A 27,621-nucleotide genomic window follows, 5' to 3' on the forward strand; every position below is an offset into this window, starting at 1 on the left:
ATGTCATCCATTTGCTTATTAATGAAAGTAGACATTGCATCTCTAGATGACCTCTCCTAGTGGTTTCATGCAGTTGTTGAACAGAGTAGAAGGCAATATCGAGTTCTGCAGGCGTAGTGGACTTTGTGGTGGGCTGACGCCACTCACCTGATCTCCTGACAGCCGTGCCGCTTCTGCTTACTGGGGGGGGAAAGGGCGAGGCAGCATGGAGGTTGGCATGGAGCAAATCCACCAACACAGCCAGTCCTAGCACCATTTTCTGGAATCTACAATCCAGGATGGACTAAAACCACTTGTTACCTGTTAATTTCATCCTAGAATGGTACTCTCAAAAGGTGCTGTGCTTGGTATCAAAAGCTGCCGAGAAATTCAAATAGGACCAACAGACTGAATCAGTTCCAGGTTTCAGGTGGCCCCAGGCAAAATAATCCTGCTCCTGTTGAATTTATCAGGCATGGGGCAAGAAGCAGCAGTGAGAGGAGTACCGTGAACAAATCATCCTTGTCATCCTTCCCCAATGTCCCTGGTGTTAAAAGATGTGTTAGTCCCTTATTTGCTGAAGCTTCGTTAGGTGCTAGGGTTGATCTTTTGTTTTTAAAAGGGGTTCATTTAGCCTAATGGAGACAACCTCCCTGCTCTGGACTGGATGGTTCCCTTTCAGAATCTTTCCTTTGTTGCCCACGGCTGTAAGATTCACTGAGGGATTGAAAAGGAAGCTGTCCTTTTCTGTCTTCACAATTCTCCTGATTTTATGTTGCATAAGTGCATTGGGGAGGGGCTTAAGGGATCACTTGCTAGCTTGTCTGATCTAGTTGCATAGCGCACAGGGCCACAGTGGAGGAAAATACTTAAAGGGAGCCCATCCAACCTGACCCAGTGGAGCGCCAGGTGTTACCACCAGGATTCACCAGAGGCTGTTGAAAGAAGAGATTCATTTGCGTGAAAACAAAATATTGTGGGGGAGATACCCCTACCCACCTAGTCCATGGCTTCTAAAATAACCCCTTCTGGTAATCTGTCTCAAACATAATTTTCTCACTGGGAGCTGGACACAAGATTAAGCTCCCCTCCCCAATATATGTGTGTGTTGTGTGTGTATACACACAATTTATTAATTTTATATTAACAAAAACAAACAAACATCAAAATCATACATCTTAATTGACTTCCCTCCACTCCCCCTCCTGGTTCCATTATTTTATACTTCTTCATACACGTCCACAAAATCTTATATTCTTAACTATCCAATTTTAAAACCTTATTCATGTTGTTACAAGTGACCTTTAAAAGTTCAACTAATGTAAAAGCCTATACATAAAGCTTGCTAAATATGCCTTGAACATCCCCCCCTTTTTTTAAAAAAGAAAGAAAACAATGTCCTTTTTCTTTCTAGAGTTTCAAAATGTCTAGTATGTCCTGCATAGTTCATTAGTTTGCTTTGCCAGTCTCCATCTTCTTTGGTGGTGGCTTCTTCCTTCTATAGGGATGGGCTGGTCTTGGCGTGGCGTCCATTCTCAGATACAGGAACAAAGTCTTTTGCATGGTAAATCCGTTAGGTCCTGTATCTTTCAGAATCATAGCTTCTGTTTTTTTTAAACAAAGTCATTTTCAACATTCTCTTCAAATTTTATATATCACTTCCCAAGCCTTCTTAATAATTTTGCTATGCCACCACATATGGTAGCCTCTCATACTTTTTACTTGCCCTTCCTGCTTCATCTCCATCACCGCCGAAGCTTCCCAAATCAATTCACCCAAGGTGTGATTTTTGTCATAGACCACCCTCACTTTCCCTTGCGTTTTCCTCAAACCTCGTACCTCAGCCTTTCCCATGTTAGTGGTGTGTGCTTCTTTAAATTGTCCCACAGCCTCTGAAAGTAAATTAGTATTTTTCCGAACTAGAGAGGCTGCCTTATCAGCATTTTGCTTTATTTCTTTTGTCTGATCGAACAATTCTCTTTTAAATTCTAAAAGTAAGTCAAATAATTCGTATTTCTCTTGTCTTACGGTTTTGCTTCAGCATTAAGATTTTTTCTGCCAATTCTAATTTGAGATGGGGCTGCAGTTCTCTTGCTGTTTCCCAGCTTCCTTTCTAAGATTAAATTTCAAAGCAAAAAGTCCTTTCCCACCAGGGAAAGTGTTATTTTGGCTTTATCAGTACTTTGTCAAGGCCGTTTCACTAGACTCAATTAAAAAAACCCGTACTTCCAGCCTCCTCCCTCCCTCCCTTCTACTTTGCTCACAAAAACAAATTTTAGCAGATTTAACAATTGTATATCCCCTTCTTTACATCCATTAACATCAGAGTATTTTTTAATTGCCAATACTGTATAAATAAAACTGAATTACAGTGGTGCCTCGCAAGACGAATAGAATCCGTTCCGTGAGTCACTTCGTCTAGCGGTTTTTTCGTTTTGCGAAGCAAGCCCATTAGCGGTTTAGCAGCTATTAGCGGCTATTAAAGGCTTAAGGGATTAGCGGATTAGCTGCTAAAAGGCTATTAGCAGTTTAGTGCCTTAGAAAAAGGGGGTGAGGAGCAGAAAAAAAACCCCAGGAATCGCAAGACATTTTCGTCTTGCGAAGCAAGCCCATAGCAAATTCGTTTTGCAAAACACCTCCAAAATGGAAAACCCTTTCATCTAGCGGGTTTTTCATCTTGCGGGGCACCACTGTATTTGAAAATCCAATTTAGGCCAATATTAGCAATGAATATTATAGTGCTTTTTTATAATCTTGCTTTTTAACTAGCTGTTACCTTTTAATAAAATAAGTCCACAATTATAATTCCGTTAGGTTAGATGTCTTCAGCACTCTGAAAGCTCAAAAACTTCTTTCCTACAAGTAGCATAAATTCAGAGGGTCAGTCCAATCTTTCTTCCTGAGCAGAAATTTGTGATATTCTTCCATACAATAACAGTGCAGTCCTTCTCCGGTTTAGCCTCCATTTAAAGTCAAGTTCAATTGCAACATAGGATGGATTCAAGTTCAAATTCAAGTCAAGTTCAATGTATTTTTTTTAAAGAGAAAATCTTAGTGATTGGTATAAGTAAGAGCTTGGTGAAATCTTTTAATCCTTATTATTCATTAGCTAACTTATCTTCCAAAGTGAACTTCATCAACACTTCACTTGTATGTATTTCGTGCTCATATCACCAGGAACAGGAGTGGACTTCCTTTTAACATTCCCCTTTTTTGCCAAATCAATCAAATTAAGCACTCCTCACCTTTGCAATCGGTTTCGGTCTTCTGAAAACGTAACCGCTCGTGGCTGGATTGGAGGTTTTGCTCTCTACGAAGCCACGTTGGTGCCTAGCTCACCGGCACACTTGGCTTCCCCACTCGCCGCACCTTTCGGCACAAAGGCAGGGACCGGCAGTACTGAGCGGCCATTAGTGAGCCGCAGGACCCCGAGACACCTCAGTGCTCCTCTTGGGGCTTTTGGGGGAGGTGCATCGCTCTTGCGCTCTTCCCCTTAGGCTCCATATGGCCAAATTTGACAGGAGCTGTCAGATTCTCAGTCCGCTCGCCATCTTGCAGAAACTTCTAAAATAACCCGTTCTGATGACCTGTCTCACGCATAATTTTATCCTTGGGAGCCAGGCACAAGATTAAGCTCCACCCCCCCCCTTTCAAGCCACAAGGGACTAGTACATTTTTTCAAGCATTTTGAATCACATATGCCTATGTTACAGAAAGCCAAGCTGGAAGAACAGACTAAAGCGGAAAATGTCTGCAAAAAAACAGAAGAAGCAACAACTCCAGCAGAAGGGTCTGAGAAGGGAAAGACTTCTGCTGCTACCAATGAGAAGAAGCAACAGAAAGATCAAAAGACTAAGAAGCAGCAGGCAAACCAGGAAGTCAAGCAGAGGTATAGCACATTTCTGTTTATTTCAAAAGTGGTATTAAATTGGAATTGGCCAGTAGCAGTTGTTGCATAGTTCTGATCTGAAAGGTTAGAAACACGAAGCTTTACTAAATCTGAAATTACCACAAATACTCATCTAACGCGCTTCACTATGTCCTGTTCATAGATCTTCCCAGTGCCACCAACATCTCATGAGTACCATTTCTAAAATACTATGATTTCTGTAAAGCATTTTTTAAAAGACCGCAATGGATAAGCTAACTGTTGGAGCAATCATTTTTACCCACTCATTATTTCTGTATTGATCAGTTCATTTTATTTTTTAGGAAGAAGTCGGAAGATAATAAACATTACACCTTTTAACATACCTGCTTGTTTTCCCTTTTGACATAAGCCACATAAGGGTAGAGCAATCCAGATTACAGGAAGCCAGTTTAATTAAACTTGGGATAAAATATGCCAGTGTGACTTATCCCTATTCCAAACTCCACTCAGAAGCCTAATGGAGGGAAAGAAGTCTTTAAAGTTGAGTTGAACTTATCCTACCCCTTTTGCCAGTGTAACTCTCACTGGATTGCTAGGTCATATGACTGAGCTGAACAGAATTTGGAATAAGGTTAAATTTGCCTCTCCACACCCCCAACATGCCCTGGAACACCCCCCCCCCCCCGAGGATTAAAACCCTCAGTTCAGCTGGCTGACCCAGGATGGAGGACTTGTCTAGAATATCTCTGGCTAAGCCATCATGAAAGCCTTCAGTTGGTGTAGGAGATTGCCTGTTCCAAACATTACTCATCCTAGTGGATCTTGGGTTTGGATTGCTCCCTTAAATTGGTGACAGCCACAACTTCTCTTGAGGTTGTACCATGCCAGCCCAGGCGTAGCTCCCCCCTTGCTGGTGTAAAGTCTTTGCATCTTATTTGGGCAGAAGTCTGTCGGCTTAGGTACTGCTACACATATGGACTTGCTATGTCTTTTCCAACACAGAATTGATGTAATATAGTATTGGCATAGGTACTGCCAAAACTTTGGAGACTATGATTGCAACTGTTCCTACCCTTGGCAGTAACAATATCCGTTCAGCTTGGAACTGAAGTTGGGAGGGTGGAGGCTTCTTAATGGCTCTGCACTTAGAGCCAAAACAAATCTCCAGCTGAACTTTTTGGCTTGGGGGGCATGGAGGGCACAGGTGTGAAGGAAACACATACCGCAGTTTATTTCATTTGCCAAACCCCGACACCCTCATCACCCTGGCAATTGGGGTGAACCGTATTCGTGAACCTTGTACATATTGGGTGGTGGTCAACTGTTAATTTCAACGGGTCTACTCAGAGTAGGCTAAATTAGGTCCTTTAATTTAGATGGGCCTGCTCTGAGTAATGCCTATTGCTTTTCGTTTACAGCAATGGCATATTTTGGATTCTTTGAGCATCTGTTTGCATTTTCTGACCATATGAACTATCTTGTATAGAATAAGATGAATAGTTTGAACTGATTTGTGAACCTGGATCATACTGTTTGGTATAATGAATATTAGCTGAAATTTATAGGAAAAAGCTTGAGTTTTGATATCTCATCCTCTGTTCCTTGAAGCTTCTGAAAGAGTTCTCTAATTTTATTCATACAGTGATACTTTGTGTCTCTTCTTGGTAGTTTTCTCCCTCTCCTCTCCTCTAACATATAGAGTTGTGGTGTGGACTCTTCAACGCCATGGAACCATTTTCTGTTCTGATACATTGTGGTGCCCTACTCCATAAATTCACCAAAATATGTTGTACTGACCATTGTTGTCTTCACTGTTGCAGCCATGTGAGTGCTGATGAAGGCGTTACGGTATATTTTCATGCTATACTTTCCAAGGACTTCAAGTTGGATCCTGGGAAGCACAAAGTTTTTGTCAAGGCACAAGGCATATCTGGCTATCTTAACTGGAAGGAAAATGTCTGTGAGATGACTTTCACAAAGTGAGTACAATTTTGTGCATTCATGCAAGCTTTGGAATGGATTCATGGGCCATAAAGAATATTGCTATATGTAGAAGTGCTAGATGACGGTAACAAATAGTAAGATCTGGCAAGGCATTTAGTCTCCCCTTTGGTTTTTTCAGTACCTCTGTCCTAGCATTCTTGCTTTATCTTTTTCCAACTCTGCGGTTACTAATTTCCCCCCTAGTTCAGATAAGGCAGTTTTCATTAACCATTGTGTGATTGGGAACAGATGTCTACTTTTAAACATGTCTCCAATTAAACATGATGACCAGAGGAGAAAGATATTACAGAAAGAACAAACGTCATTTTTATTCTCTCATTAGCAAGGTGAAACTGTAAAACTCCTTTGCTATTTTTATTATTGCCAGGAGGTATGATGTTACATTTACAGTATTGAAATGTTTTTTTAAATAAATGCAGCAGCATACAAATGTTGTTGTTATCCTTGTTACTTTGAAGTGGTAGTTGTGACTCTTGATTTTTAAAAACGTTTTGCTGTTTTCCTTGTCATTTTGAGCACTATTTTTCTGTGTGTGTGTGTGTGAAGTTTGCATGATGATAATGAAGTATTGTAACTGGATGTACCTCCGGGGTGGAGGCAAACCCTGTAATATGGAGTGATGTGGCCAATACTGCACCAACTGTAAGGGAGAATTATGTGTCTCTGTGTGAACTCTCATACATCTCCTCTAGGAATCCCTTACTTTATATGCATATCAACATGCTATGTAGGCTACTGAATTCTTGCCCTCTGGCTACTAAGGCTGCTTGCTTGTTCCTCACATTGCAATAATAGCTATTAGGCTACATTATTCTTTTGTAGATTGTTCCACTATTAACCTCTTGAGAGTAGAATACCATGTATAAATAGGGGCCAGTGTTTAGAATAGTATCGTTCAACATGGAGGGAAAGTAGTGAGTTGTGTGTGTGTGTCGTCTTAATTTAGTATGTATGCATATCTGATCTAGCAACACTGTTTATTCCAGGTCATTATGTTTTAAGGCATATAACTATATATTAAATGGTAAATATTTGGAGACCTCTCCTTCCATAAAAGTTAGTTGAAAAAGTTTTGCCTATTGTCATGCTTTACTGCTAAGATGTACATTTGTGTTTTGTTTTTTAAAATACTAGGGATCTTGGTGAGCATGGTCACCTAATGGAAGGCTGTGTCACTATTCATAAGGATAATATCCAAAAACCAATTCCCTATAAATACTATGTTGCACGTGTGAAGGACGGAGAGTGGGAATTCATTTACAAACCTTGTCAGAAAGGAATGATTGTAAATCGTGTTTTGTTTATAGAGTCAGCACTACTATGTGGCACAGGTAAGGAACTATCTCTGCCATATGATTGTGGTTTTGGTAATACTTTATAGACAGGGTTTGTGTAGTTCCCAAGAAAACAGAAATGTTATATAAAACCATGGAAGTTTCCGAAGTTCTGGAACAAGTGCTAGACATAGAACAGAGTCCAAGTAGCTAGAAGGAAGGCATAGGTGACAGTATCATAGATGAGAGAAGGGCCAATATTGGAGGGCTGCTTGAACAGCGCTTCATTTCTCAGGCCAGCATCTGGGGATGCCTAATAGGAGCTAGTGACTCTGACTGCTGTACTACTGCGTTGCCCAGCCTGTAGCCCCCCAGATGCTATTGGACTGCAGTTCCCATCAGTCCCACCAAGCGTGGTCAGGGATGATAGGGGTTGTAACCCAAAGTATTCAGATGCTACTAAGTTGGGCTGCTGTAGTATGATCTAGCCTCCTGACTTGGCAGGAGACATTATTTCTCTCTGTGGGGGTAATGTTTCCTGCCAAACTGAGATATAAAACTCCCCATTTGCTCAGGGCAGAACTTTCCAATGAATATGGCTATTAATTAAATGAACATGGAAGCAGTGGAATTCAGAAAGCACCTCCGTGGAAGTCAATGGAAATATGTATTTGTTCATGCTACTTAGCAGTTGCTGAAATCATCTGAGGGCAATGTCCTGGACATCAAATTTCATGTACTGAACTTCAAATGGTCTTTAGACCATTATAAAATAGCAAACAAACATTCCTACTTTTGGAATATTTAGGGAGAAGAAAGCAATTATAATTGGGCTAGCTATTAGGATTACGCAGTAATGAAAGGGGACTTTATATATGATTGGTACATACATTGCAAAAGTCTACAGCTTCATAATTTGGGTAATTGTTTCTCCATTACTTCAGTTATCAAGAAACCCCTTTTACTTTATTTAATGTCTTTACATCATGATCCTATGTATGTTTACTTAGAAGTAAGCAATACAGAGCTTAATAGCATTTAATTCGAAGGAACTGTGCATAGGATGCACAATTTTTCTTAAACTCCCCCAGTAGCGGTAGATGCAGTCTTCTTCCATGCTAAGTGGGAGACATGGGGGAAGACCAGGAATAGCTATTTCACAGAGACTTGGAAGAGCTAGCTAAATGAAAACCATGCATATTTTGTCACACAAAGTCTAATTTCTCTTCTGTAAACACATATATGTTCAAATTATGATTGGATTAAGTGGAAATACATTTCCATCATCATAAAGGGCTGCAGCATTTGCAAGTATCCAGAGGCGGGGCTGCATTGTTGACCTAACTTCCCAACTCCCTCCATCACTGCTGGTTATTGAAGGGGGCGGGAGCAAGGGAGCTCAGTGCAGGCACAATACAGAGCCAATCCACCACTCCACCACTGTGCAGATTCCCCCCTGCCCTTCCCCTCTCAATAATCCGTAGTGTTGTGTGGCATTGGGGTACCAGGTCAACGATACAGCCCGACCAGCCATTACTGCAGGGTTTGTGAACCAGGAGTAGACAAAGAATCTAATATCCATTCCTTCCACCAGAAGGTGCTTTATTCACTGCCTTCTTGTTTTTTCTCTTGATGTGTGCATTGTGGTATGAATGTAGATGGCAATGGCACGGTGGAAAAGAGAGAAACACTTGGCATTAATGCAACCTACTTGCCTACCCATCCTGCAAACAATCGATGCAGCACTTGTTTACCTTCTGTGAATCTGCCAGCTGAAAGTGGAACACTTGAGGCTTTCCCTCCAAAGGCTCTGCTTTGCAGGCAGAACAATTTGCAAAGTGTTAACTGTGGCTAGCAGACTAGTGCCAGCAGTAGGGAGAGTGGAAGTGAACGACACAATGGGGACTCGATATGTCTTGATGTCCAAATATCACAGGAGAGGATGGAGGATGGCAAATGTACATTGATACATAAAGGAAGAGGAAGGTACCCAGTCCTCCTGGTGCTCCTTCCTTTGTCCTAACATACAGGAGTAATTATTAGTATTATTTATTTATACCTCTGGCTGGGTTTCCCCACCCACTCTGGGTGGCTTCTAACAGAATATTAAAACATCAAACATTAAAAACTTCCCTAAACAGGACTGCCTTCAGATGTCTTCTAAAAGTAAGATAGTTGTTTATTTCCTTGACGTCAGATGGGAGGGTGTTCCACAGGGCAGGTGCCACTAATAAGAAGGCCCTTTTTCCTGGTTCCCTGTAACCTCGCAGTGAGGGAACCACCAGAAGGCCCTCGAAGCTGGACCTCAGTGTGGGGGCTGAACGATGGGGGTGGAGACAGTTCTTCAGGTATACTGGGCCAAGGTTGTTTAGGGCTTTAAAGGTCAGAACCAACACTTTGAATTGTGCTCAGAAACGTACTGAGAGCCAATGTAGGTCTTTCAGGACCGGTTTATATTGTCTCGGTGGCCACTCCCAGTCACCAGTCTAGCTGCTGCATTCTGGATTTATTGTAGTTTCCGGGTCTCCTCCAAAGGTAGCCCCATGTAGAACACATTGCAGTAGTCCAAGCGTGAGATAACTAGAGCATGCACCACTCTAGTGAAACAGTCTGCGGGCAGGTAGGGTCTCAACCTGCGTACCAGATGCAGCTGGTAGACAGCTGTCCTGGACACAGAATTGACCTGCACTTCCATGAGCAGCTGTGAGTCCAAAATGACTCCTAGGCTGTGCACCTGCTCCTTCAGGGGCACAGTTGCCCCATTCAGGACCAGGGAGTCCCCCACACCTGCCCGCCGCCATCCCCCAAAAACAGTACTTCTGTCTTGTCAGGATTCAACCTCAATTTGTTATCTGCCATCCATCCTCCAACCACCTCCAGACACTCACACAGAACATTCACCTCCTTCACTGGTTCTGATTTAAAAGAGAGGTAGAGCTGGGTGGTATCCACATACTGATGAACACCCAACCAAAACCCCCTGATGATCTCTCCCAGCAGCTTCATGTAGATGTTGAAAAGCATGGGGGAGAGGACAGAACCCTGAGGCACCCCACAGGTGAGAGCCCAGGGGTTTGAACACTCATCCCCTAACACCACTTTCTGAACATGGCCCAGGAGGAAGGAGTGGAACCACTGTATAACAGTGCCCCCAGCTCCCTCCCAGGAGGGAAATAACATCTGTTTTTCTTCAAGAGTTTGCCCATGGCAGAAAGGAGCTGTGTCGTTTTTCTCCTCCAGGTTGGGGTTTTGCAGGAGACACCATCAATTAGTGAAAGAGATTTCCATATATGCAAGGGGAGGGAAGAGGGTATTTGCCAGAGGGATGACCTTTTTTGCTATGGGCCTGTAGGCGCCTGTATTTATTGAAACCTGATCTTGTGTTAATGAAACCTAAAATATTTTTTAACAGATTGGCATCAGTATGACGATATAGTATGTGTTAAACCATCTGACACTTTATGGAATACTATTAAGAACAACATTCCTGGGTTTAAAAATCCAGAGAAAGAGGTTGTGAAAGGAAAACAAATAGCAGCAAAGGTGATGCTAGAAAGTCTCTTCAGTATATTGAACACTTGGACTCCTCTCAATGTCAGCAGCTTCATCCATCAGTTCCATCAGTTTTTTTATGTGAATCGGAAACCAATGGTATATGAGGACAATCCAAAGGAATGGACTGATTTACAGTTTGGAGAAAAAGAGGTATTGTAAATCAAAGTTGCAATTATCTAGAACAAGATTTTCTACATTCTGAGGTACCACATGTTTAAATGAAATTGCAGGCTTTTTCAATAGTGTTTCAAATATATGCAAGCACCCTGTTCAGCCCCTTTTTGTGACTTTTTGGGTCACTTCTGTGTTCGGCGCAATGTGTGTATACACAGTTGCACACACTGAACAAACATTAATACAAAGTTGCCTGTAATAAATCTGATGGATCTATAACATTTTGTGCAGCCTTTGAGCTAGAGGGACAATACTCTTAGGCAGCTGCTGACCCAGCCCTGGACTAATTGCTGCTACCTTCACTTGGAATGTACTGGCAGAGAAGGTACTCAGTGGCATTGTGGCACCTAGGCCATGCAAGCACGCATGTGTGTGCCATCAACAGAACCCACCTCACTAGGTCAGCCCGTGGTGCCAATGCCCCTGGGTGCATGGGATGCAGAGGATTCATGAAGCCTGCATGCCAGCTCAGCTAGTGCCAAGCTGGACCACGCTGCACCCCTGCTTGCCTGCCTACCTGATGCAGCCCTTGGTAGGCAACCCCCCCCCCAAAACGCTGGGCCGTTCAGCAAGGGAGCTGGGGAGGCGGCAGCAGGGCCAGGCTGAGCGAGAGGGCTCAGAGATCCCCACCAGCAGGCAGGGCAGGACGGGGATCCCTGCATGGGGGCACCTGGCTCATACTCCCTAAAAAGCATGGGCCTGGGGCTATGGCCCCTCCACATACCCCCACGCTACACCTCTAGGTACACTGCTGGCTCTGTTCTTTTTCAGCTGGCATATTATTTGTGCTGGGTACTGAGGAGGTTCCTTGGTACTAAGCATAAAGAATGGACACATCCCATCTGTAAATGTCACTGTTTTCTGTGTAGAGGAGAATAATTACTTTGGAATGTGCTATTGGACATAGTATTTTCATTGATGCTGGCCATAAGCCATAGTTAGTCAAATCATGCGTGGTAGTGCAGGGAGCATAAGTATTCCTCACTTTGCTCCTCCTTTTCTAGAGTGGGGAAACAAGTCAGCCATTCCATTGTTTAGCTTTGTGGCAAATCGGTTCAGTTGTGTGAAGCAAATCATGAGTAGTGGTTCACATGTAATACCAAGGTAGCTACTCCATGGTTTGTTTACCCAACTCTAGAGAGGGACAAAGTGGGAACTTCTTGAGCTGCATGAACCAACTTGTGCACAGGTTTGCTTGCTTGCTTGCTTATTTATTTATTTATTTGCTAGCCTTTTATAGATTGCATAATATTTTAAAATATCTCTTAGGTGGTATATGTTTTAATGATCTTTAATATTGTACAACAATGAAACAGTAGTGTATAAACTTCCAAAATACATATAAAAAAATAAAACTGGAATTCATCTAGTTCAGGTGCATAAAACTGGTTCCAGACTTATGGGTCATGGAAAGCCTGGGCAGATAAGTCCTTTAAAGACATTGGAAGCAACTAATGGTTTCTGTTTTATGTATGGCATTAGCCCTGATTTGTGGCCAGAATTCTGTGCCAATCTAACCGTTTAGTGATAATCTGAATAAGCATTTCAGATTAAGTAATTGTCTTCTAAAGAAAATAGGTGGAGTTGGTTATATTACTTTCATCCTTTTCTCTAGATCAAGCAGTTAATTATCAATTATTTAAGAGAAACAGCCCATCCCCTCCTTAATCAGAACAATGCAAGCTGTCCATCTTGGAACAAGGCAAAGAAAAATAAGCTGGGCCTAGCAGTGATCACTCTTGTACTAGGAGAATATTATAGCATTCCAACATCAAAAGATGATCTGGTGCAGTTATGTAACCTTCTTTGTTTGGAGAAACCACCAGCAGATGAAGCAAAATCTTTCAAAGAACTCTTTCAACATGAGCTACGGTATGTAATTTTGGATTTGAAAATTCAGGTTTAGTGTTTTGAATAGATAAATTAAATGACTAGTGTTTCAAGTTTGTGACATTGTTTTAGCAGCTCACTGATATGCAAAAATTCAACAGGCTCATAATTCTATACTTCAGGAGGAATTAAGTGTCATTTAATTATGATTTTTCTGTCTGCACAAGCATTTTTTATTGACAAATAAAAAAATCCTTGGGGGAGCCAGTGTGGTGTAGTGGTTAAGAGTGGTAGATTCGTAATCTGGGGAACCGGGTTCACGTCTCCGCTCCTCCACCTGCAGCTGCTGGGTGACCTTGGGCTAGTCACACTTCTCTGAAGTCTCTCAGCCTCACTCACCTCACAGAGTGTTTGTTGGGGGGGAGGAAGGAAAAGGAGAATGTTAGCTGCTTTGAGACTCCTTTGGGTAGTGATAAAGTGGGATATCAAATCCAAACTCCTCCTCCTCCTCTTCTTCTTTTAAGAGGGGAGAAATTTCCATTGTGCTAGTAGGAGCTATATCTCCATAAATATGCACTTGTTGAATTTTTTGCCTCCTAGAGCAGGGTATGTCATTTTAGGGGTGAAATTTAACTCTTGCAAACGTCTTCAGTGAGCAGTCTTTAACAGGGGTCAGCAAACTTTTTCAGCAGGGGGCTGGTGCGCTGTCCCTCAGACCTTGTGGGGGGCCGGACTATATTTTTTTGGGGAAATATGAACAAATTTCTATTCCCCACAAATAACCCACAGATGCATTTTAAATAAAAGGACCCATTCTACTCATGTAAAAACACGCGGATTCCCGGACTGTCTGCGGGCCAGATTTAGAAGGCGATTGGGCCGGATCTGGCCCCCGGGCCTTAGTTTACCTATCCATACTTTAAAATATGTTTTTTTGGTGTGAGGAATTCAACTGAGCTATTTTTGTGATGGGACACCATTTAGCTTGGTAAGTGTATTAGATGAAGAAACACAGAAACTGCTTTTGGAAAACCAAGGAATTTTAGTTTTGCTTTCTGAAAACATCATGTAAAACTAAATAATATTAATATATAATATTTGACAATCAATTCTAATGATTTTTGTGCAATTTTACTCATACTATACTATATTAAAATACCTTTTGAATTCCGAACTTTTTAGTACTCCTCGTTTTGTAATTTTTAAGTTGAAATATTCAGCATGCCATACTCCTAGAGAAAAAGTAGTAACTTTATGAGACACAACAGAAAAATATAATTTGACTCGTTTTTTGTGTGCAATTTTAAAGATAGCTGGCTTGGTTCTGCTACTGGCAGAAGTGGAAGAGATGATTTTGCTGATTCCCTTTGGATGTTTCCTTCCTGTAAAATCTGCCTTGGAGATTGGCAAAAAAGTATCCCAGCCTTTTTCTACTGGGGACCTCCATTGCATTGGATTTGTTGCAGTTGCAAAAGAGACACTTTCAATCCAAGCCCATTGTTCTGGCCTTAACAGCTCCTGTGCCTCATTCAGAATGCAGCAGAAATACAACAAAACCAGAAATTAATTTGGGGGGACTATGTTATTACCTTTTTGTTGCAATGGTCTATGTATTTCTATATCAGAAATGCAGAAGTATTGTAGAGAGCACCCTATGCAGAGAACCACAAAGCCTTTGGTTTCATGCACAAGTACTTTTAATGCAGGTTTTGTTTATTTAGAAAAAATCCTTTACTGGTAGGCGTTAGTTTCTTATTTCTCTTTCAGTGTGGAACAATATTTGAAGAGGTTTTGCAATCATTGTATCGAAGAAAAAATTAATGAGTGGCTGTGGACAATCCCAGCTTTTCATCTATTTACTGCTTCTGTTGATCTTGAGCATGTTCCTGTGAATACTCTGCTTGACTCTGAAGAGAAGTGTGCAGGGCTGGAAGGTCTTGTATTTGTTGAATGCAGGAATAAACAGGAACATAAAAAGTAAGTTTTTAATGTATTTGTTACTTTATTTCATTCTGAAATTATCAGTAGTCACATTCACTTACTGCACTGAAAAGTGGCATGATTTGAACAAGCCTCCTGTCCTCTCTGACTTGTAGTCTCCTTCACTACCTTCCTTAGAGGATTTCCGAAGCTTTTCTTATGGCAAGAAGTAGAATGGGAATGTTTCTTACAATAAAGGAAACCATCTAAGATCAGGATTTTCTTGTGTTGGTAGACTTGTGGTCAACGTGGCACCCACAGGTGCCAGTGTGCCCACCAGTCCCTGACGCAATTATGTGTGGCACATACAAAAGGCCCTTCAAAAATCCGTGGTACATGAGAGACTGGTTGCTATTCCTATTCTGTTCCTCTTCTACATTGTGCAATTGAGATATCTCTCCTTATTCATCCACCCTCTCAAAAAATATATCGGGGTGGTGACCTACTGGGTATGTTAAGAAAAGGTGGCCTCTTAACCAGGTCCTGAGCTGTATCTTAAACATTAGTACCAAAATATTGAGCTTGGCCTGATAGCATATTGGATGCCAGTGCAGATCCCATAAGTAAGGTATATTATATGCTGGCAGCATTTTGACCTCACAAGTTTATCTCCCTGCTGTGTTCTCCACCAGTTGTAGCTTCCGGTCCAAGTCCAAGGGTAACCCACTTGGAGCACATTGTAGTTGTCCAATCTTGGGTTCCAAAAACATAGGCAATTCTGGTCAAGCTATGTCCTGCTTCAAAGGATAAGGATGCCAGCAGCCAGTACCCACTTGCAGAATAGTTCAGAGAGCAAAGTCAGATCACAGAAGAGAAACCAAGCCCAATCACAGGCCAAGGTCACATAGGGAAGTCAGATTCTCAGCAAGGAACCATAACTAGTCAAGAAGCTGGAGGACAGAAGGTGTTCAAACAACTTTCCTAAGGGATTGAAGGTTTTTATCCTGGTTTCAGCCACCTTTTTCATTTTGATCTTCCTGACCATGCAAAAACTTGAGTGTACTCACTTTGTAGTATCCTCTTGCTCACCATTTCTGTTTATTTGCCATTCTGATCTATATACTGAATATCCTTTCTTTTTTCTCTTTTTTTCTTTTTGGTAGACACTTGCTTACACTAATGAAAAATAAGAAACATTTGCTGAACGGAGACAGAGCACTGTTCAGGTCATGGTTCACCCTGCTGCCTCTGGGGGACTTGGTTGAATTTATCTCTGAGTTTTCTGCTTATCCGTTAGATTGTCTTCTAGGAACCTTTCATCGACTGAAGAATTTGCGAATCGCTTACCATAACTTTGAGGTTTGTTGTTTAATTCTGGTTCATTTATAGAAGATCACACCAGCACAAGTTATAATACCTCAGCTCCCCACAGTAACCCTTCAATCAATCAGATCTCGTTATTTTTAAAATAAAGAACACTGGTCTTTATCCTGATAGTTTGAATGAGAAGCCATAGAATTGTTATGCAAGAAAGGGACATTGAGGTCTCTTAAGTGAGACAGCATATTTTATGGGGAATGAACCTTTGTTATAGTCCATACATAGTGTTCCATAAAATATACAGTCTTACCTTGGTTTTTGAACAGCTTAGTTCTCAAGCGTTTTGGCTTCCGAACGCGGCAAACCCAGAAGTGAATGTTCCGGTTTGTGAACTATTTTTGGAAGCCAAACGTCCGATGGGGCTTCCATGGCTTCCGATTGGCTGTAGGAGCTTCCTGCAGCCAATAAGAAGCCGTGCTTTGGTTTCCAAACGTTTTGGAAGTCGAACGGACTTCTGGAACGGATTGCAAGGTATGACTGTATAGAGATTCCATGGATTCCCTAATCAGAACTGTTTAGTATTGACTGATCTAGAATCTAGCTAATCATGATTACTGTGTCAGGACTGGGTCATGGGAATGCCCTACTCCAGCCTTTTCTTCTCTTTCATTAATCATACCTAGGGTTGTTTGGTGTAGCAATCTTAAAATTTAACACGTGATTTATTTATTTTTTTAAAGAAAGAACACCTAACACTTAATAACTCAAACCATATAGATTTCAAACCTGGCAAACATAACCATGGTTATTGTTAAGAAAAGTGCAACTACAAAAAGTTCAAAACCAAATTCTTATTGTTCTTTATTAAATTTGTATGCTGCCTTATATCCGCAGGTCTCAGGGAGGTTACAACATAAAATCACAATATAAAAACACAAATGGTCTTTTTTTAATAACTCCAAACCACATTGCCAAATTCATTCTATATAAATTATACTGATTTGAATGCATCAATAAGTTCTGTAAACATTCTACAATACTACAGTAGCACTTGCTTTATTGTTACTGAGGCTGAAATCCTGTACTTCCGGAGTGAGGAACCTTTTCAGCCTGAGAGCCTAATTCCAACATAGACAACCTTCCAGAGACCACAGGCCAGTGGTGGGCGGCACCAGAGGAAAAAGTTGGTAAAACAGCAGATACTGTATAAGTAACTTCTGAACAGTAAGGTACATTCTAGCTATTCAAATGCCAGTTTTCTATACCAATCCATCCATCCTCCCAACTAGGCAAATGAGGCTAAATTATCACAGTTCAAGGAAGCATTACAGCCAGAGAAAAGCACGTGAGGAGGGGATAGACCAAGGTGAGATGAGGGGCGTGGCTTAGGGAGAGTCCCAAGGGCCTGAGGTTCCATATCCCTACTACAGTGAAACCTCGGTTTTCGAACATAATCAGTTCCGGAAGACCATTTGACTTCCAAAACGTTTGAAAACTGAAAGTGGAAGCTTCAGTTCAATAGGGAAACTCAAAACGGAAGCCGCGTCTGAAAAACATTAAAAAACTGGAGCATTTACTTCCAGGTTTTCGGCGTTGGGGAGCCGAAACATATGATAACGGAGGTGTTCGAGAACCGAAGTTTGACGGTATATGTACTTAATCAGAAAGAAAGTCTTATCTAAATCCATGGGACTTGGTCTTCAGTAATGTGTATATAAATCCACTGTTAATATGTGACTAAAAGTATTTGTGGAACTAGTTCCCAGGTGGTTGAAGGGGAAATTCTTGAGGATGCTGAGTATTCTTTTGGATGGTAACAGCTTGGCGTGTTTGGAGTGAGACTGCTCCACAGTTAGCCAGCTGGAGATAACTGCACAATTCATGGCTCCCATTGCATAAATACCTCTTGGATCTCTGTGCCTATTATAGAACTGTTTACCATTAGTTCCACCTCTCATAGCTGCCCTGCTTTCTGCCCCACCAGACCCAAAGAGCAGTGGCCACCATTGAGCCAAAGCCCTAACCTAAATAAGAGCTTTGAAGCAGGAGAGATTAGTAAGCAAAGAACGTAACCAGATAGATCAATTTCATTGTTGCATGATTTGAAGGTGTTTTGTACAACATTCTAGTAAGAAATGATTCTGGTTCTCTGGCTTAATTTTTATTGCTTTCATAGGAAATAGAAAAGCTTCTGGAGATGGTGATAAATATCCTCTGTAATACACAGAATGGGTAAGTAAAAGTTGTACATACCTTCCTTAAACATGCTTATCTGGAAAAAGTCCTCAAAGCACAAAACGGAGTCTGAGAATATAGATTGTGATACAGTTATAGAAGGATTACAAAACATTTAACTGTCTCTAAAGAATAATTTTAATAGTTATGTCCTTATAATTATTGCCTAGAACATTATTACCTCAGTTTTCATAGCATGCTCTCTGCCTTTAGAATCTAATTAAATGTGTTAATTCGCATAAGTACAGTACAAGTTTTCCTTAGCTCTGCTTTACTAGTTCTTTAATTGTGAATGATCTCAATTTGTCAGTTTCTTTGCTAGTTTTATCCGTGCTCTTGTTATCAAGTTATGAAATGTGTTTCTCCTTCTGCCAGTAATCTAGTATCTTTTCACCCCGCCACACATGCATATAATCTGCATGCAGGGCTGCACAATTTCAGTAATTATTCACATTCCATAGACTCTCAGAGGTAAAGGCTGCATTAGAGAAACACTGCTTTCTGCACCCACAGTAACTAAAGTATTTCACAATTTAGCATGCTGCAGCAGGACTCTTGGAACTCGTATGTGTCAGTCTGTGTAAGACTTCATCAGATGATATGCAGCAAAGTTAAACTAGTATTTCAATACAAGATACCAACTTCATCTGCTGCGATTTTTTCAAGGATTCTTGGACTTGCACCTTCAGAGGTGAGAATTTCTATATGATTTTGCACATTTTTTGAGTATCTGCATATTTTTCTGTGTTCTCCTGAACCAAGTCACCAGGCCATCTGGAAGAGATTCTGTAAGGAAGCTCAAAAGGAAGGGGGAAATAGGCTAAGTTTGGTCCCCCTATGTCTGATTGCCTTACTTTACTGTTGCCCAGTAGGTTCAGGAAAAAATGTAAAGCCTTCACACAATGTATTATTTATAAATGTATACACCACATTTCTACAGAATTACGCAAAGGTGGCTTATGCAAAACTGACACAGTATAAAATAAGCTAACAGTGCAACCTAAAACAAAGAGAAAATGCAAGCTAAAAACAAAGCAAATTAAGGAGCAAAACAATCAGAAACTAGAAACAAACAAGCACCATTTTAAAAGCAGATCACAGAGTAGAAGATCTGCAATTCTTCCCTTTCTGTTTTTTGTTGTTGTTTTTTTGCCAGCATTAACCAGGATTCCTTCTTAACTGATATTGACATGAAATCCCTTATAAGATATGATGAGTATGAGCTTAGGTGACTTTAAAAAAAGAAATACTCTAGATCTGTCAATGTCTGTTACAAAGATCCCAAATGGAACCTCTCTGTTCAGAGACACATGATAACCCTGACGGCCAGATGCTGGGGATTGAAATGTGGCGGCCTTTACCTTCATGCCTTTTGAGTTCTAGAGGTGCATGGTTGGCTGGTATTGGAAACAGAATGCTGGACCAGATGGTGTCAGTGAAGATGCTAGATGGACCTCACTTGGGATGGCCACCTCTTTTTCTTTTGTAAATAATTACTAGTTTTCAAAATATCCATATTCCAATACTGTAAATCATGTACAGTGGTGCCCTGCAAGACGAATGCCTCGCAAGACGGAAAACCCGCTAGACGAAAGGGTTTTCCGTTTTGGAGGTGCTTCGCAGGACGAATTTCCCTATGGGCTTGCTTCGCAAGACGAAAATGTCTTGCGATTCCTGGGGGGTTTTTTTCCGCTCCCCACCCTCTTTTTCTAAGGCACTAAGCTGCTAATAGCCTTTTAGCAGCTAATCCGCTAATCCCTTAAGCCTTTAATAGCCGCTAAACCGCTAAAAGCGCTAATCCGCTAATGGGCTTGCTTCGCAAGACGAAAAAACCGCTAGATGAAGAGACTCGCGGAACGGATTCTTTTCGTCTTGCAAGGCACCACTGTACTGACAAACAGGGCAATAAAACGAAACTGCATTAAGAAAAATAACCACAGGTATGTGATAGTGTGGAAACTTGTATTCATTTTCTTCCCCTCCCCTGTTTTTGTTTTCCTCTCTCCATTTTGCTTCTATTTTTAATGAACTGCAAATGGACAAACTGGTTAGTGTTTACTACGGTTTATTGAAAAAGCAAACTTTAAGTAATAATGATCCTGACTTGTTTCAATAAATACTAATTGACGCTAACTATAGTTCATGCTTTAGTAATAACAACAAGCTTCAGTTAACTGGAAGTGGAGGAGCACATAAGCCCAAACTTGAGTATGTAATGTTAACTGGTTTAAACATCTGCTTAAATTGCATTGGCTAAAGAAGATTCTCTTTCCTCTGATATCTTACAGCTTCTAAATGTATTTGCATTAATAGTTCTAAAGTGTAGTTTAGAATGGAGCCTTTTAAAATAAAAAAAATTTAATTACTGGCAGGTAAAGGTGCTTTGTGGGACGTGGGTGGCGCTGTGGTCTAAACCACTGAGCCTAGGGCTTGCCAATCAGAAGGTCAGTGGTTCAAATCCCCACGACGGGGTGAGCTCCCGTTGCTCGGTCCCAGCTCCTGCCAACCTAGCAGTTCAAAAGCACGTCAAAGTGCAAGTAGATAAACAGGTACCGCTCCGGCAGGAAGGTAAACGGTGTTTCTGTGCACTGCTCTGGTTTCACCAGAAGTGGCTTAGTCATGCTGGCCACATGACCCGGAAAAACTGTCTGCAGACACACATCGGCTCCCTCAGCCAGTAAAGCGAGATGAGTGCCACAACCCCAGAGTCGTTCGCGACTGGACAGTTGTCAGGGGTCCTTTACCTTTTTTTAAAAAGGTGCTTAATTCTGACCAAAATCTGGAATGGGTTTTTGCATGTGAAATACCACCCAGTGCCCAATAATATGGGAGATGCATAAAGTAGAATGAAAGGTTGACATCTTTCTCCAGTATCAGTACTATCTCTCACTATTTAGGTTGTGTATTGCATTCTTTTTTTAATATATAGAATATTCTGTATTATCTTAACCTCTTTATTATACCAGAATGTGCTTACTGTATTATACTTGAAGGAGGGAGCAGTAAATGCTGGGGTGGGGGGGGGGGGAGAGAGAGACTAATGGAATCAATAGGAGAACTGTGTGATAAAAACTAAAATGTAAAATCTCAATAGTGGTAGGTTGCTTTTGTATTCAGCAGTTTGTAACTTTCCCTTTTGCATAATAGGTTGCAGAAATATTCCAAAGGCTCTGTGAAGATACCAGGACCTGGTTTCGTCAAGTTTTGACAAAACCTTTGCTAGAAAGTCATTCATATTCACCTTCAGTTACATTCACATTTAAAGCAGAACTTGAGGTTTGTATTTTCCAGCTAAAGCTATCCCAATCTTTGTCAGTATGCAGTGTTTTTTTCCTGTTAACTTAATGATTTTTTTTTAGCAGCTGCCCTTACTTCCTTCTCATACCTATGTGCTCCTTCTGACCTGTTAAGAAATGTCAGAGAGTTTATTGTTTTATAGCTTAAGATCTGTGGTTTCTGTCACACCATAGATACAAGGTTTTACCCATCCAAAGTTGGTCCCAGAGAGCCCACCCTAGAGTCACTGTTGCTCAGATGCAAATCATTAAAGCCATGCAGAGAGAGAGAGATAGTGGAGTGCCACTCATTTCCAGACTGGGAATATATCCAAGTTAGTGTGGTGGCTCCTCTACATAGAGCAGGGGACTGCCAAGCTTCTCCTTAGTCCAGCACTTGAACCCAGCAGTTGCATTGAGTTCTAAGAGAGAGATTCTGTACTTCATAGTGACTGAGAACCCAGTGCTTTATTGGTGTGCAAAAGTGACCAGTCATAGTTCCTAGCCTAATTATAAAAGTGGTGGGAAGAAGAAGAAGAAGAAGAAGAAGAAGAAGAAGAAGAAGAGGAAGAAGAAGAGGAGTTTGGATTTGATATCCCGCTTTATCACTACCCTAAGGAATCTCAAAGCGGCTAACATTCTCCTTTCCCTTCCTCCCCCACAACAAACACTCTGTGAGGTGAGTGGGGTTGAGAGACTTCAAAGAAGTGTGACTAGCCCAAGGTCACCCAGCAGCTGCATGTGGAGGAGCGGAGACGCAAACCCGGTTCACCAGATTACAAGTCCACCGCTCTTAACCACTACAGAAAGTTTGTGTGTGAGAGAGAGAAAGAGTGAGATGGAATCTTAACGTATGCTCTCTTAGAGGTCACAGACTAGGAGTATATGCTCAGTAGGAGAAAGCATAGAGGAGTAGGCATGTTAGCTAAGGACTGGTGTACATGCCTGGTCCCAACTTTTTAAGAAAGCCTGAGTAGGTTTCCCCCAGAGGCTTGCCAAACACTGTGGGGCAAAGGTGGGACAGTTGATTGACAGTGTATTTGAAAACAGCCCATTACAGTTCCGTTTCTGCCAGGTAATCCCAGTTACAAGTCAGTAAGCATCAAGGAGAGGTGTGGTCCTCCTTTTGCATGTAGTATTCAAATGGGCCTCTACCAGGTAAGCTGGCAGGTGAAGGAAGGTGAGGCTGGCATCTACAAGTCTGCCACTGCCAGGAGCCCATGGGGTAAGTTGGCAGCCCTAGTGGATCCTGCAGAGGCCTCACGAAATGCCCCCTCTCTTGTCAGGTGCTGATGTCGCTGATGGGGATCTGGTCACTTATTTTTTGCCACTTTTTAAAAGCTCCCGTGAAGCATGCAACCTGTCTTCTAAAGATGCAGGCATTATCCCTGTCGTCTTCATCATTCCATTTTTTGTATTTCTCACCTACTGGGAAAGGGTAGGGGATTGTTGTCGCATGCTGTTCTTTTCTTCTGCCAAGAAGAAAAGAGGGCCTTGGCCAGGGAGAACCAAGGGCCTATGAATACAACCCCCTTCTGCTCTTAATTTGGGTTAATTTAACTGAATAATAATTTTCTTTCTTAGGCTTGGGATCATTTTTTGAAAATAGACTTTGCCAATACAACTTTCACAGAAGAGTGGAAGAAAACTTTAATCACAGATATGGAAGGCAGAATCAAAAAGGTACTGTGATGAATGGATTATATTGTATCATATGAAATGGAAACTACTACATTCAATCTAAATCAGGGGTGGGAAACCTTTTCCCCATGGCTACTTTTCAGCAATGAGCAGTGCCAAATATGTGTGGCCAGAGTTGAAAGTGGGCATGGCCAGCCCCACAATATTACACACCACCTTTTCCTGATGGACTCTAGAGCCAGGTAGCCTGTGTAAAATTATGGCATACCAGCCTAGACAGGAAGTGTCTCAATTAAATTGCATGTCAGTTCCTCCTTCTAGGCAGTCTTGTTTCAGGAGATGTCTGCTGTCACTCCATGTCAAAGATCCTTTTCCTTAACAGAGCTGGGAAGCTTGACCAGCAGGGACAAGCAGAGAGTAACCTAAGTTCAAGTTACAATCCCTTGCCGATCCTCATCTTTTGCTGATCCCCATCTTTTTTTTCTTGGTCAACACCTGGCCTTACAAAGGCAAATGGATAGGGAAAGGCAGTCTTATGAAGCCAACCAGGCCACAGCTCTGGCCCAGATCTCATTAATGAAAGCAATCTTATCTGGCGCTCGGAGAGACCCAGTGCGCAGAAATCTTATGTGAAGTATTGAATGGCCAGGTCCTCTTCTTCCTCTTTTTCAGAATCTCTCCCTCTGCCCTCGACCAACATAACAGGATAAAGCTTCTCAAATGCAAGGTGGTTCTGATCCACTCTTTAGGAGCTTAGTGAAGAAGAGGCCTCTCCCATTCCTCTCAGTAGGACCCTGGCAGAGACACACTCCCAACTGGCATGTTCCCTTGATCGTTCGGGAGCTTCAAAAGCTTTCTTTTGCCTGAACATCAAGTGACCGATGCCAACAGACATTGACACACTTAGGGATCTGCAGAGTCTTTGCAGCTTGCGTCACAGACCTCAACAACTCAGCATTTTGGCTAATCTACTTTATTTACATATAAACACACAGAGAGCACTGCAACATGGCTCCCTCTCTCTAGCATCAGACAGCAAAGAGAAAAAGAATAAAGGACCATAGTCCCACTTCACGGAACACAGTAACACAAACATCCTGTCTCCGTAACGTCCCACTCTGTGGAGTCAAAACATACACCATCATGTGATAGACAAAAATCCCATGACTGCAATCATGGAGCAGGAATTCTAACAGTTCTGCATATCAGGAGACCCCACCCTGGGTCATCAGAGTGAGATCTCCCTGCTCACAGACACTCCAGGCCCTTTACTCCCTATGAACCACTGATGCCAAATGCAATGTAGGGTAGCGGCAATGCAGTTCCTTATCAGATAATGACTCTGAGCCCAAGCAAGAGCAGCTGCTGTGGAAACAGAATTGTATGTCCCTTGATCTCTTTAGTCCCTGTCTCAGCTGAACTTACGTTCCACACCTGGAGCAGCTACCTCTTAAAGTGCAACTATTCCTCCCATCCACCAAGGTGACACAAAAATCTGTTTTGTCATTACTTTAAAAGTCTCACCTTTTTGCAATGGACAGTGTCACTTATCAGTAACAAAAATCCTCCAGTTATGCTAATTCACAGTACAGTACAGGCTGGAGGATCATCAGGAAGTTTTTAAAGTTTGATGTTTTATTATGTTTTTATGTGTTGGAAGCTGTCCATAGTGGCTGAGGCAACCCAGCCGGATGGGCAGGGTTTAAATAATAAAATTATCATTAGTTACTGTTACTAGAAAAATATATTTGCTTTGTTTTATTGTCCTAAATTACTTTCCCTCCATGTTTTCCTTATCTGATAATCTTAAATAACTAGAACCAGGTAGAATGTTTTGTATTTCTTTTTGCTCTTCCCTGATAGGAATCTGCTGTTAATCAGATTAAAGCCTACTGCTGTTGCCATGAGGAAATGGAACAATTTGACCCTATGATTAGCAAAGCTTTTGAAAACTGTGCCATAGACGCTATAAAATTAGCATACCAGGTACTATATCTAAAATCTTCTGAATCCTACACTTATTTTCCAAGTACTGTTGTTGAGATTATGCTACATGTGCCTGACTGTGGGAGTAAGACTGTGGGTTTGTGATTCAGTGCCACAGGTAAATCCAGCTTGACTTCCTGGATTGCCAATCAAGGCAGGCTAACAAATCATGTAACTGGGAGCCATTTTTTTGTGGATAATCCCTGCTCAGTGACAATCCTAGAATTACAAAGTCATTCCTCAACTGTATTTTTGTCTCATCAAATTTAAATCGATTTCTATTGCCATATAATTTACCCTTTGGGAAAGGACAGCAAATTATTTGGCAAATCTCACAATGAGCAGATCTGTGAAAGCAAGTTCCTTTTGGAATCTGTTGGATTGGGGTGCATTATGAATAGTAAACTTTTAAAAATGATGTAGCAAATTTGTGAAAATAAAATGACAGACTCATCGCTATCTAATGCTGCCAGGTCTGGCCTGCCCGTGAGGCAAGGTGAGGCAGTTGCCTTAGCGACAGGCTCTGGATACCTGGAGAAGGTGTTTGCCTTCTCCAGGTATCCAGAATATTTGCATTGCCTCTAGCGGCAAAACATCCAGGGCCCTGAACCTTCTACATATTTTGCGTCTTATGTAGGAACAGACTAATCTCCTTGAACTGATATCTCGTTACAATTTGAGCAAGCTGGGTAAACTTGTATCTGCTGCCATCATAAAACCATGGCCAACTGATGTAGCAGGGAAGCCTATAAGAGATTTGGAAGGCGTGCTGAATCATCTGCTTGTTTGGCCAGACATCAAGCATCTTTTCATCTTCAATGGTAAGTGCAGCTATCATTTAATGGGTAAAGTTCTGGGAGCAGGTGGGAAATATCTTATTATTGAAAGGAGCACAGAGGGTTATTTAATATCAAAACAGAGTTGGATAGGAGGAGAATTAGTATTGGACATTGTAGAAAGGAAAATTCAGTTAAGGTTTAGTAACTGGTAGAGGATTTATGCTGAAACACAAATATTGTGCGTGTTGGAAGAGTATGATGTTGCAGGCTATTGCAATTCTTTTATGTTTTATTTCTTCTGACGAATAATGGGTCACCGTTGTTGTAAGTAGGGCAACAAACTTTCAAACTGTGTGTGTAGAACAGAGAGAAGTAAGGAAACCTAAAGGGGTCACCTTGCTTCCAGCTGCCATGGGAGATGAAGTTATTTTAGCACCTAAGGACAAAGGTTGTTTGCTTGTTTTTAAAATACCTGACTGATCTAACAGGTGTGGTTGAAAACATTCTGGACCAACTTACTGAAGAAGCCCAAGAGCTAATGGCCAGCGCTGACTCTGTATATACAAAGGTTTCTGATGAACTCATGACAGGCCATATCCTAGTTAAACATTTAGAGCTGGTTTTAAAGCACAAGAAGCAGTTTCTGTCCATTTGGGAATTAAGTAAGTGTGTTTATCTATATATATAAACGGAGAGATGGGTAAAATATAGGACCGAAGTCCAGTTAAGAAATGCTAATAAATGTTACTCAATTAAAGCATATCCATTTAATGTCAATTTGAATTTGCATATCATTTTAAAACTGCATTTCTGAAGCAAATATAGTGGCTTTGTGTTTAGTTGACACATGTATTTTAGCTGTCATTTGCCAAATTCACATTTTGTAGTAAGCCAAACTATTGCTCACCAGGACCATGTGAATTTGTGAATTAGAGAGGAGTTTGCAGCCTGGTCTATTTTACTCCCATTCCGTGCTGAGCTAAGCTAAGTTTTGGTTTAGTGTATTGCCTGAGCCCAGGATTATGGTTAAGCTCCTCCTCATAACAGACTGTAGCCAGTGTTTGTTCCATTCTCCAGTAGCCCACACATTTGCAGAGTCCCAGTAAGTCATGGCTTAGCATGACATGCAAACTAGGTTCACATACAATTAGCATGCCTATTGTGTGTGAAAGATGGGAGAATATTTCTTCTAAGATAGTGATTGCTATTTGTAGCCTTTTATAAGGTTGGGGTGGGATTCAGCTAATGAGCCCTACCAGTGGAAGCCTTCTCAATGACTTCAAGGAAAGAAAATAGGGATTTTGTGCAAGTGATTGTAATTGGCAATTTTCATTTCAGGGCCCAAGCATATTTCGCTGTTTGATGAAAAAGAGCACAGATCAAAACTAGAAGGAATACTTGGCTTGAGGCTGCAAGAACTACTGTATGTCAAGAGAGAGAAAAACTGTTTGGAATCCCTCTTGAACATGTGCAGGAAAGTGCAAGAGTATATAAAAGGTATTTTTAAAGGGGGAGGGTAATTTTAAAACTCTGGCTCTGTTAGTTTTCCTTTGCAAAGATTGTTAAAGATTGGGAGTGGAAATAAACCGTGGAATGAGAATGTCCCAGAACTCTCCAACATCAGAAAAGCAGATTGATCCAAGTAGAACAATCGGGTAGAAATTGCAAATTGTTCATTTTTTAAACAAACGTCACAGTTTGGTGTTTGATGCTGCAATGTGAACCATTGTATAGCAAAGATAAGACCCACTGAAGTTTTTTTTCTGTGTGTGTCCAAG

The 27,621-nt window shown here is 41.4% G+C and overlaps 1 protein-coding gene across 3 annotated transcripts in view; it reads left to right on the plus strand.

Annotated features, from left to right (window-relative positions):
* Positions 1–27,621, plus strand: part of LOC310671364 (E3 ubiquitin-protein ligase RNF213-like) — a 90,049-nt gene that overhangs the window by 8,662 nt on the left and 53,766 nt on the right. For all 3 annotated transcript variants that reach the window (XM_083427138.1, XM_083427137.1, XM_083427136.1), the window contains 15 exons: positions 3,693–3,868; positions 5,671–5,829; positions 6,989–7,185; positions 10,541–10,833; positions 12,473–12,729; positions 14,455–14,664; positions 15,771–15,966; positions 18,104–18,159; positions 18,700–18,853; positions 21,310–21,438; positions 23,022–23,120; positions 24,942–25,064; positions 25,702–25,885; positions 26,332–26,505; positions 27,182–27,340. In XM_083427138.1, the coding sequence (XP_083283264.1) occupies positions 3,693–3,868; positions 5,671–5,829; positions 6,989–7,185; positions 10,541–10,833; positions 12,473–12,729; positions 14,455–14,664; positions 15,771–15,966; positions 18,104–18,159; positions 18,700–18,853; positions 21,310–21,438; positions 23,022–23,120; positions 24,942–25,064; positions 25,702–25,885; positions 26,332–26,505; positions 27,182–27,340 (2,566 nt within the window). The remainder of the gene's footprint in view (positions 1–3,692; positions 3,869–5,670; positions 5,830–6,988; positions 7,186–10,540; positions 10,834–12,472; positions 12,730–14,454; positions 14,665–15,770; positions 15,967–18,103; positions 18,160–18,699; positions 18,854–21,309; positions 21,439–23,021; positions 23,121–24,941; positions 25,065–25,701; positions 25,886–26,331; positions 26,506–27,181; positions 27,341–27,621) is intronic.

This window comes from Podarcis tiliguerta (assembly GCF_965153285.1).
Source record: "Podarcis tiliguerta genome assembly, chromosome: 2".
Taxonomy (NCBI): domain Eukaryota; kingdom Metazoa; phylum Chordata; class Lepidosauria; order Squamata; family Lacertidae; genus Podarcis; species Podarcis tiliguerta.